The sequence below is a fragment of the Solanum tuberosum genome, unplaced genomic scaffold (genome assembly GCF_000226075.1).
Source record: "Solanum tuberosum cultivar DM 1-3 516 R44 unplaced genomic scaffold, SolTub_3.0 scf00073, whole genome shotgun sequence".
Classification (NCBI taxonomy): domain Eukaryota; kingdom Viridiplantae; phylum Streptophyta; class Magnoliopsida; order Solanales; family Solanaceae; genus Solanum; species Solanum tuberosum.
In genome coordinates, this window is record NW_006239002.1 from 634,250 (window position 1) to 646,237 (window position 11,988).

Here is an 11,988-nt window from a genome sequence, read left to right on the forward strand (position 1 = left end):
TAATCTAAATAAGAGTAAAGTAATATAATATGTGGTTTGTGTAATTAGTCTTATCATATAGTATTACTATTCAGTAATGGGGAACTTCTTTAAGTACATATATAGCATGCAAAGACTGTATATCATAATTAGTTGCCATATTTGCTATTAATCGTTGAAAATGTATACTCATTTTATGTGGTATACAGTTGCTATGCCACTTTTTAGTTTTCCACGGCTAGATTACCCTACATACTACTCCGTCAACTATCATTTATATATTTATCTGATTTTGACTTGATAAAAAGTTTTAAAAAGTAAAAAAAACTTTTTAATCTTAGATCTTAAATTGGTTAAGATATTTAGAATGGATCAAAATAATGTTATTTAATTTTATAATCTTAAACATGTTGCTAGAAAAGGAAAATACATCCTTTTTAAAGTAGGCTAAAAAGGAAAATAAAGCAACAAAGTGGACTAATAAGGAAAGTACGACAAATAAATTAAATATGTTTGGAATTTTTCACATATAGCCACTCAAAAATAGCTTAATTATGCCCCATAGCTATAATTTGCTAATAACGATATGCAGCTACGTGTTATAGAGAGGAGAGTGGCGAGCGAGAATGGGAGAGGGAGGAGAGAGGTGAGCGAGAGAGGGCAAAAAGTGGAGAGAGGCGAATTGTATATGTATTTATATCAAAATAATTGTGTATATGTAACTGGTATACATATGTATTTGTATATCTAGCGAGCGAGATTGGGAGAGTGAGGAGAGAGGCGATTGAGATTGGGAGAGGGAGAGGGAGGAGAGAGGGGAATAATTTATATAATTTTCATCTCGTTTGTATAAATTTACGGGTACGTTTGTACAATTCACATGTTTTTGTATAATTGAGTAATACAAAGTCTGAAATTATACAAATATGATAAAACTAAAATAACGAATTAATACAAACATAAAACATATGAACTTTATACAGTTATACAAATTATATTATACAAATTATGTTATATAAGTTATATTATACAAAATCCAAAAACTACACATTTATACATACTTTAAAAAGTTATACAAAAAAAGATTGAATGTATATGGTGATAGAACTGAAAAACCAAAGGAAATCATCGTCATAATCAAATACAAACTATTGTATACAAATACAAATCAAACGAAGAATTATTAGTTGGGAATTATACAAATGTGGCGAATTATTCAAATGTGACTAAATATACAAATTTGAATTCAGTCCACGTAATTAATAGTTAATGTTAATCGTGAATGATAAGTGTAGCAAATTATAACTACGATGACTAATTAAACAGTATAAGTTTGTTTAAACCAGCTGCACTTTTTGGGGAAACAATTGAAGTAAAGATTATTTCGAGGATGAAATCATAACATTGTTCAGAAGTGCAGGATCATTTTTGCAATTTCCCTACTCGTAGGTCAAATTGTTGAAATCCGTTTAAACCCCTCTCTGGTGTTTATGAAAGCTCAAAACCCACGAAGAACCACCGTTATGGCAGGGCCTTGGCTACTCCGGCGAGTCGTCCACCGCTCTCGGCAGCTCTTCGCCGCCTCCGACGACGTCCAGACACTGTACTCAGCTTTTTATCGGTTCCAGTGTCATTACGCCACCACCGTAACTGCTGCACAAGTCTGTAATAGGAATGAAAATGAGAAAGCCAAGTGGTTAACTCTACCACCCTTCACTGCCACCGTCAACGGTGCTGCTTTAGGAAGGGAGCTCGCGGGAGTAAAAATGGACGTCAAGGAGAATTCAACAAACACCATGACAGCACTCAAATGGGTTCAGCGTTGCTGCCCTGAGTTACCGAAGTCCCTAGTGCAGAAGCTTTTTCGCTTAAGACAGGTTCTAATTATGTTACGATCTTTAACTATTTTGTTATGTTCTTTACATATTATTGATTCTAGAATCGTGTCAATTAATGGCGTATTCTATTTTTATTTTCACTTTAAAGGAAAAATACGGCAAGGATACAACTCTTTTGCCTAAATTTGATCAATTTCCTCTATACCAATGCCATTTCTTTAAGTTGCAAATCGCGAATAACATTTGATGAACTTTAGGAATTTTGTTATAGTAGACGGCAAAGCTCGTAGCTGATACTAATAATTCTCAAGGCTGAAAACTACAAAATTTATATATGGAATTTGTTGCTAAACACTGAGTATAAAGCTAGAGATCTCATTTTCTTTTGAAATGTTAAAAATCAATGTCAGGGATGATCACATTATTCTCAATTACAAGCCTTCATCAAGAATATTGACAAGAATTACTTAGTACATGTCATACTTATTGGAACTGTAAAGGAATTACTTATAACATTTCTTCTTCTACGCCACACATGGTTGATTTAACATTATTGTTTCTGCAGGTTCGAAGAGACTCTTCTAATGTTGAAGAACAACGGCCCAAGAGGGTATGATTTGTTTCTCTTTTGGCATTTGGTTGTTGATTCTTACATAAAAGATTCTGCAAGCCTTTCTACTGACATCTCCATGAGATGTATTTTGAATGCTATCAGACCAATTTTTGCATTTTCAATGTTGTAATCTGATATATCATGTTTTTGGCAGGTTTCTGCAAAGGAATCAATGAATGTTGGAGATAGAATATTTCTTCCGATAACTGTTCAGAAGTTTCCCTCTGAGAAAGTAGTTTATTACCCTTCTAGTGAAGAAGAAAGGAAGTTTGTGCATAGCCTAGAATTGTATAAGGTCTAAAATCTATAGTTGATTTTTGGACTTCCCAACTCTTTAACTTCCTGCGACATCCCCCAATCTTTACCATTGCATATGAAGGGGAACATACCCAACCTATGTGCTTTTTGAGTCTGATGCACTTTCTGTTTTCCTGTAAAATTTCAGGATCCAGAAATTGTTGTGGTCAATAAACCTCCAGGAATGCCAGTTCAGGTCAGTTATCAACACCCAAGTTCTTGTTATTGGATTGTGAGAATTAATATTCTTATTACAGCAAATGGATCTTTGGACAGGGTGGAATTGGCATAAAACGGAGTTTAGATGAACTTGCTGCTAAGTATATGAGACATGAGTACTCAGAGGCCCCTCGCCTGGTATGTTTTTTGCATTCATTTTTTTTTCAAATCAATTCCCTGTTCTTCTTCTTTAGTATGTGTTCAAAAGCACAATGCTAATACCTAGGATGTACTATCGAAAATCTATTTATTTATTTTCTGTTTTTTTTTTTTTTGATTTAGCAAGTAGTTGAAGCTGTTTTTATTTCAATTCGTCCGCAGCATATTCTGTTCATTGTTGTGAAAAGAATTCTGTGCATAGAATTGAAGCAGAATAAGGAAGTTCTTTTGCCAGGTTATAAGGCTTTGCATGTGTACATGTCATGCAATGGAAAAAAACTTTGTAGTCCTGTCTTTATGGTTGGATGTTGAGGAAGAACGTCTCAATCTGTAGCAAAAGTCTAGAAAATGTGCACATGAAACCATGGAATTGTTGGAAGATTTCAATATTGTTTGACTCGAGTTTCATGGATGTTATACAATTAGAAAATCTCTCTTCCCTGTGTCAAGTTACTCTAATTGCTCTTCCCTTTCTTCCGCTACTTATGTTAGAAGGCATTCTAAATGTCCTCTTTTTTGTCTTTCTGGGTTGAGTACCCTTTTGGTGAATCTTGTGTCTGTTTGTCCTGTTGCGGAGCTTATTGTTTATTAGGTACACAGACTGGATAGAGACTGCAGTGGACTATTGGTGATGGGAAGAACACAATTAAGTGCTTCAGCTTTGCATTCGATCTTCCGTGAGAAAACATTTGACTCGCAAAATGAGGTATACTGTTACTCCCTGCAATATATATGGTGAACTTACTAATGATTGGACTTCCCAATTCGATTTTCTTTTCCAAACCTGATATATTGCCTTTCTCTTCTGAAAGGATCTTGAAAGCAAGAAAAGAATTTTGCAGAAGAAGTACTGGGCGCTTGTCATAGGATGTCCGAGACGCTCCGGAGGGATAATATCAGCACCACTAGGAAAGGTTAGGCACACTGATGTATCAATCAATCTTACAGAAACTATCTATCAATCAACTATGTTTCAATCCCAAATTTAGTTGGAATCGGCTACATGAATTTTCCATTTTCATTCTAGTCTATTTGAGCATGTTCATCCCAATACTAAATGATTTACTATCTTTTAAGACCATTTTAGGGGAGTCCTGTAATAAATAGGAAAGTGGGGAAGGGGGATCCCCTTAACCTTTTCTTTTTCTGGAAGTGTTATTGAATCCTGAGTTTATTCTAGACATATACGAGAGTTTAAACAACCTTGTAACTGATGGCTTGCATATCTTTATCAAGAAAGATGGATTAGATACTAACAAATGAAAAATTAAAGATTTATGCCTGAAATAACTTTTAGGACTTTGTTAAGACTTCATTATAATCATGTAAATCCTAATCCAAGATGGACTACAATTCGTGTTAATTGACCCCCAAATATACTTTAATTTATCCGTGCTGAAGCTGTAGAGTTGCTATGTGTGGAACCGGATAGGGGGGATTTCATACCAGAAATTCAAACCACTCGCTTGTTTCTCCTGCATCAATTGCTTGATGCATTTATAAACATATTTTTGCTAAAGAAAAAGTTTTCTGTAAGATAGCTTTCTTAGCTTTCCTTCTCTCAGCTGGTGTTAGACAATGGGAAATCTGAGCGCATCACAATTATGTCTGATGTCAGAGCACCATCGGCACAATATGCTGTAACAGAGTATCGCATCATTGGATCCTCCGAGAAAGGTAAGTTCTGAATGCTATCCTGAATACCTACATAAACAAAGGCATGGAACTAAATAAATGAAATATGGTTGATTATTCTTGGTAACCTCTCAATACATCTTTTAGTTATGTAGCTCTTATAAATTACACAGATCAATGCATCTCGTGAAGAGTGTAATTCTTTTTCTCTAAGGTGGTTCGGCAGGGGAGGGGCTTAAAGCTATGTTGTTGCTCAGACTCTTCCAAAATATTGCCAGGCGTGTCAGATCCTCCAAAAGCTATGCATTTTTGGAGGATCCGAGATGGGTACGTCAACATTTTTGGAGAGTTCGAGCAACATAGGCTTAAAGTGTGGTGCAGGGAGTCTGGTACAAATAGGAATATATCGTACTCCTCTTATTCCAGTTAAGCATTTAAGTTTGACTTGGCACAATCAGTTAAGGAACAAGGTGATTTACACATTGGTCTATTAACTTCTTAACCTTTTTCTCTTTAAAAGTTGAATTCTGAAATAATTGTGTGAAGTGTGCAAGTTTCAGCACCCAGACCTAAAGAATAATCTACAGGAGAACAACTTCTTTCTTAAAATCATTTCAAAGAATAAGTCGTGACATTCAGTTTTGAGTAGTTAAAGACAAAGGCAACACATATAGGTCTCGGATTGTTGAAATTTTTAGGGCTTATGCTGTTGTAGTAGTGTTGTTGAGCTGCTTGTTGACATAGCATGGATTTTATGTATTGGGAAATGGGAAAAATGTTTCCATTAATATACATATTCGAGGATAGATTTAATTGCAGAATGCACCTAGACACATATTATCCAAATCATTCTTAGCTTTTCTGTAACTTATACAACATACATGTGCCAATGGCTAAAGATAGTTACTAGCTTAGCTTGCACTATTTTGATTTGTACACAAACAGTTCTAGAGAATTGGTTGCTTGTTTTGGTTGAGAGAAAGTTCTTCGTTTTAAGAAATCAACTCTCATATCTTGTCAAACATCTTTGTTTATGGATATATATTTCTCTTTTGGTGAATTCCAGGTTACACATGGCTAGAGTTATCTCCACTTACCGGCAGAAAGCATCAGGTACAGGAAACTGCTTCTCTGTAATGCTAGCTTCAATTTTTTCTGTTAAGTTAGTGATTTTTATTATTTTTTTCTTGATAAGGTTAAGCTAGTGTATATTATACTGATTATTTCACCCTCTGTTTTTGAAGTTGCGTGTTCATTGTGCTGAGGCATTAGGGACTCCAATAGTTGGAGATTACAAGTATGGTTGGCAAGCTCATAGAAAGCTGAAACATCTGCCTTTACCCACTTCAGTGTTGAACCTAGGTGTGCAAATTCCCAGGCAAAAACCAGATCCTTTCAACCTTCGTTTAGGGAATGGAAGTATCTCAGACAAGCAGCCTCATCTTCATCTTCACTGCAAGGAGATGGTTTTGCCCAATATTTCTCTAGCTTTGCAACGAGCTCAAGTAGTTTCAGATACTGATCTCGTAGATGTTGAAAGTATCAAGCTGGTTGCTCCTTTGCCCTTCCACATGCAAAAAAGCTGGGATTGCTTGAGTTCTTGATTTATCTTAGAAATGATGGTTTTTACTGAGCACAAGTGCACTACTACAGAACTGTAGTGAGGATACACATATGGCTATATTATTACCTCTTCCCGAGAGAACTCAGGAAGGGGAGATGTTTCCTTGTGGAACTTAGATTCTCCTCAAGGGTTTTACTTCTAACAAAGGATAAAAGTCATGGAGCCATTATTCACAATATGATGCACTTGTAGTTAACAAGCTCATCTTGCCGGTTGGCTTCCTTCAGTGGAGAGTGAGATCGTTCTTCATTACACTGAAAGTTGGCAGAATCTTGATTGTAGTTGGTATTGTAGCCTGTAAATGTACCCTGGCAATTTCTAGGCCATTTCTTAGAGCTTACAGTTCTAAATTTTTTGAATACCAGTTGGTCTTGGGCAACTTGAACTCGACCCATGACGTGAAATCAGTTAAGGTCCAAGTCCAAGTCCATTGGACCGTATGGGCTAGGCATCATTTCATAGGCCAGAACAGGGACGCGATCCATTAGTCTGGGTGTTGACACCCTATCAAGCCCAAAGAGTAGGTTAATGTTCCCACAACTTTTGAGTAGAAAGTGGGAATATCAAAGGAACAAGCTGTCGAAGATTCTTGCAGAACTCAATATTTCTGTATTATTTTTTTTCCCCCAATAGTGATGGAATGATTACCTTATATTAATTTGCATTATTTTGCTTGTACGTTTTGATGTCAATTATGTGCATCGGTAGGTTTCCGGTCATAGAACAACGTTGTCATTTGATGAAAGACGTTCCTCCTAATCTCTTTTTTTAAATCTGTTGACAAACTTAATTTCCCTCATAATTAAGTGGACAATAGAAAAAACAGAACAAACGAGTCGTGCGTTATACAACAAAGACACGTTATTTGACTTTCATGCACTTTAAAAAATAATATGTTTAAAACTAATTATCGTATTAATTTTATTCTAAAAAGCATAATTTAAGTTGTTGAAGGGAATCCCTGGTTTGTTTTTTTCCCATTCGAGGAAGTTGGTAAAAAATTGAGAATTTACCTTAACTGATAGAGTCCTAACACAATTGTTGATAGAGATGTAAACCTAAAATTTTATTGGACCCTTTTCTCAGCCTTTAATTTTAATTTGTACCTCAAAATATATGATTTATTGCTATATCGTTGTCTTCCTTGTTACGTCCATTAGATCCGTTTTATATTAGTTTCTTGTAAGTCCCATATTTCTACTAATATGAGAGTTAATATCTTAGATGATCACTCAATTTTCAATAGTTCACCCAACTAATTTTTTCATTAAATTTTGTAAAATACAAAAAAGAAATTAATTATTTTTTAAAAAAAATAATAAGATTCTTATTTTAATTATTTTATTGAATTTTTTTGAAGTATAATTTTTCTTTTTACCCTTCTTATCAATTCCAACTTCTTCTTCTTTTTTGGATCATTTTTTAACATATTTAACTCCAGTTATGTAATTGATAAAACGGAATTTATTTATTTTTTGGTCAATTGCTACGGTACGTTTTCCAAAAAATTATAATTAAATAATTTGGATTAACAAAATAATTAAAATAAATATCTTATTATTTCTTTAAAAAAGTAGTTTAACATAAAAATTAAATTTCAATAAAATTTTATGAAAATAAATATTTAAATTGATTGAGTGACTTTCTAAGTGAAATATCAATAGTTGAGTGACTTTCTAAGTGAAACATCAATAGTTGAGTGACTTTTGAGTTATAAAACAAAGTTGAGTGACTTTCTAAGTGAACAATTCAAAGTTGAGTGACCATCTGAGATATTAACTCACTAATATGACTAGCACATTTATGGATTTTTCACATAAATCTCACGTAATTATTAGGGAAACCTAACTAAATATATCATATTTAGAAAATATTTATTATTTATAGTTGTATAATTTTAATATAAGTATAATTCAATTTTAATAGTTAGGGTACATTTTAAGAAATTTATAATACATCTATATTGCATGAGAAATTTACTTTTGTACATAGTGTAATACATCTCTATTACATGCATATTTCGTTTTTAATACGCAGTGCATTTCTTTATATTATCAAAACAAATATAATACATTTATAATATATATGTAAGGCATATATAATTCACTTTTTATACCTGGTACAATAGCTATAAATAATAAATATTTTTTAAATGTAATATATCAAAGTAATAAATAAATAAAATATTTAAAAGCAATATTAATTATTTTATAAAAAGCCCTCGAAAAGTAATTATCATTTCTTATAATCTTTTGGCCAAAATTGCACATTTGGGCTAAAATAATTTGTGAATAATGATGATATATGAAGGTTGTCAAAAATAATAAAAATGATTATATATAATGTTAAACAAAACATTTTCACGTCTAAACTGTTCCGCGCGCGATCCACGGCTTAATCATAGTATAATTAATCTACTTAAGAATTATTTAAGCTGCTGATATATAAAGGTTGTCAAAAATAATAAAAATGATGATATATAATGTTAAACAAAACATTTTCACGTCTAAACTGTTCCGCGCGCGATCCACGGCTTAATCATAGTATAATTAATCTACTTAAGAATTATTTAAGCTTGTTAATTAACCTTTCATAATCACTTGATGGAAGCAAAAATAATAACGTTGTTAATAAACATATTAGAAAGAACATCATAGGAATCAACAAGAATAACATCACTAATCTGTATTATCCATAGAGGAATATTTTCAGGATTCTAACACATCGTGCACAGCATTTCTAAATTAAATATTTATGATGATATAGCCCCTGCGCAAAAAATAATGATCTTTAGCGGTAATTAATTAACGACAATAGTTTAATTGCCGCTAAATATGTTTAGCTCTCTTTGTATATGCCCCTATTAGCAACATTGGATCCAATGACAATCAACTAATGCCGATAAAAAATATAACACTCTTTGTTAATGTGTATATTTATTGCCGCTAAATGGTATTTTTGTTATAGTAATAGTAATCTTTGGTTTTTTTTTTAATTAAGCTATGTAGCTGTAGGTATCTGTACTATGGAGGAGTGGTTTTTGAGAACTAAAACAATTAATATCAGGAAAAATAAAATAAGAACAGAACAATTAATTTTGTCTTATATTTCTAAAATATTACGAATAATAAATATTTTGGACCAAGTATTTTTAGTTACAGGGACAACTAAATAGATGGGTATACCATTCATCTTACACACTTTCTAAAAAAAATCTCATTTGATAAATGTGATTTATTACTTAACCTCATCTCTTTTTTTAAAAAAAAATCTCTTACGTTCATTAGGTCTGTTTGTATCAATAACTTCTTAGAACATCATAGGGATATACAACTTTGTTGACGTTCAACCACACTGCTAAGAAAATCACTATTTTCCTACTGAATTTCTTATCAACAAAATATTAATGACTATTTTCATAAATATTTTAATTGAATTAGTGGAAAAATAATAAAATTATACTTAATATTTTATATGGAAGTTTTTCACTATTTCAGTAATAATCTGTTTTTCTATCGTACATTTTTTCAATAAGTTGAATCGGTGGAAAATGAATGGAAAAAATCATAATCTATAGCACAAATTTCTCAATGATTCACGGTGAAGAAAATATTTATTTCTAACAAGAATATCCCTAATTTGTATTCTAATTTCCATAGAAGAATCAGAATTTTCAGAATCTTGTTCTATGATCTTCATGATTCTACATGTTTATGACAATTGACACCTGAAAAATATTCTTTTTGTCTTTACGCCTTGTAGTTGTTAGGTGCCTGTTGTGGAGGAGAGTTGATTTTAGAGAAACATTATTCTTAGTAAAAGAATTCATAAAATAGTAAAAAATAATATATATTTAAAGTTAATTGTTTTTGAATATATAAATATGTCCTTCTTTTAAATAAATTAATAATAAAATAACGCTAAATAAATTGGAGCGAAAGGAATAAGAAAAATATTAAAAATAAATGCATTTTTTGCCCTCAACTAATCTAAATAAAATTGTTTCTACTATCTGTTGTCCCTAGTGCTTTTATGATTTTGGCCTTTTAAAAAAAAAAATTGTATATAATATTCGATCAATCTATGTGTATCTTAATTAATTCAACGGATTATCTATTATCTTCTACTAACAAAGTTATCTCATATAATCATGTATATCAAGTTGAATCATGTTGTCCTAATGTTGATTGAGTTTATGAGTTGGTGAGAAAGTTACATCAATATAATAGCTTACAATAGCATGGGTCGATTATGATTGTGCTATACGACTATTTTAAAATAGGAATTATATTGTACTGAAAGATCAATTTGTGTAAATGACAATTAATATGTATGTTAGGAATTAACTAATTAATTAATTAATTGATTAAATGACGTGAATTTAGATTCGTTAGTTGTAGAGGACAAGTCGACAGTCGTGGGATAGGGGGGGGGGGGGTTGTATATTTTGTCTTCATTCTCTATTTTTATAGCTTTACATTTACGTACGCAACAAAAATAGTAGAAGCTAAGAAAGTAATTTTTTTCTTATACTATATGTAAAAGTTATGTATATATATTTATTCATCTATATAATAATTTGTTTTTCGTATTGATGACTAAATTAAAAAAGATGTCTGACAATCGTATTTCAAAAATAACAATTCCTTTCTATTCCTAGTAAGCGGAATGTAGGAAACTTGGGTGAACTTACATCACCAAGTGAGATGGTCGAAATGATTATTGACCGCTTCGCCAGCAAAGCGGCCTATAATGCCAACAAACCCAATGTCCCCAGGGCAAATTTACGGCACTTGAAGGCTTGATTGACACGAGTATGGGGATCTATATTTATTTTTAAATAATCGATGTTTACATTAACTAAAGAATCTGCATAGTTATTTTACATGTAATGTTATTGCTTAAGCAGCTAGCGTCCAACTACAAATCATGTTAAATAATGCAATTTATGTTGGGTTTTAAAAGGTGTGAATGGAAAATGAAAAGTTGCGACTTTTATGAAGAGTTGTGACTTTTATAAAAAGTTGTGATTTTTATGAAAAGTTGTGACTTTTATGAAAGATTGTGACTTTTCCAAAGGTTTGTGACCTTTCCCGTAAGGCACAATAAGAACATTTTCACACTACCCTTTGCTTTCTATAAATTGAGGGATTTCCTCTCATTTTAGTTAAACGAATTTTTCTGGACTTCTTCTACTACTACTAAATCTAGTATTCTAAGTGTACTTTACTGTCGTTGAGTGGTTCGCTGACACCATGGTTTTAGCCTTTTAGGTACCGATACACCGGTGAGTAAGACCGTTCTATCCTGGGAGGATATATTCCATTAACCTCGAGTACTTGAGAGAAGTAATTTTCTTAAGGGGACACTGTGCATTCAGTGGACTCGATTTTCTTTCTTTGAGAAAAATATTTTTATATTGTTTCTGATTCTATTTTCTCTACTAGTTTTAATTTTCTAGTTTTGAAAATACTTTTTAAACTTTGTCGTTTCTTACCAAGTTCTTCAAAGTTTTGTTCTAAATATCTTAGGAATACAAGATGAACAACAATTTATTTATTTCTTTTAGTGAGATTTGAATTCAACAACTTCGATTTGTTTAGCTAATAATAAATTTAAGCTAT

General features: G+C 32.1%; 1 protein-coding gene across 1 annotated transcript; it reads left to right on the top strand.

Annotated features, from left to right (window-relative positions):
- Positions 1–1,454: 1,454 nt before the first annotated feature.
- On the top strand, positions 1,455–7,056 carry LOC102602144 (RNA pseudouridine synthase 4, mitochondrial). The gene is made up of 10 exons (XM_006346298.2): positions 1,455–1,856; positions 2,383–2,427; positions 2,585–2,725; positions 2,876–2,923; positions 3,004–3,084; positions 3,698–3,811; positions 3,918–4,019; positions 4,671–4,782; positions 5,807–5,853; positions 5,985–7,056. The coding sequence occupies exons 1-10, from the start codon at positions 1,470–1,472 to the stop codon at positions 6,342–6,344; spliced, it is 1,437 nt and encodes a 478-aa protein (XP_006346360.2). The 5' UTR covers positions 1,455–1,469; the 3' UTR covers positions 6,345–7,056.
- The last annotated feature ends 4,932 nt before the right edge of the window (positions 7,057–11,988 follow it).

Bases quoted from the DNA above. Each gene is read 5' to 3' on its own strand.
- LOC102602144 (XM_006346298.2), top strand. From the start codon at position 1,470: ATGAAAGCTCAAAACCCACGAAGAACCACCGTTATGGCAGGGCCTTGG. The intron at 2,924-3,003 runs GTCAGTTATCAA...ATCTTTGGACAG, and splicing joins CTCCAGGAATGCCAGTTCAG to GGTGGAATTGGCATAAAACG. The intron at 5,854-5,984 runs GTACAGGAAACT...CTGTTTTTGAAG, and splicing joins TTACCGGCAGAAAGCATCAG to TTGCGTGTTCATTGTGCTGA.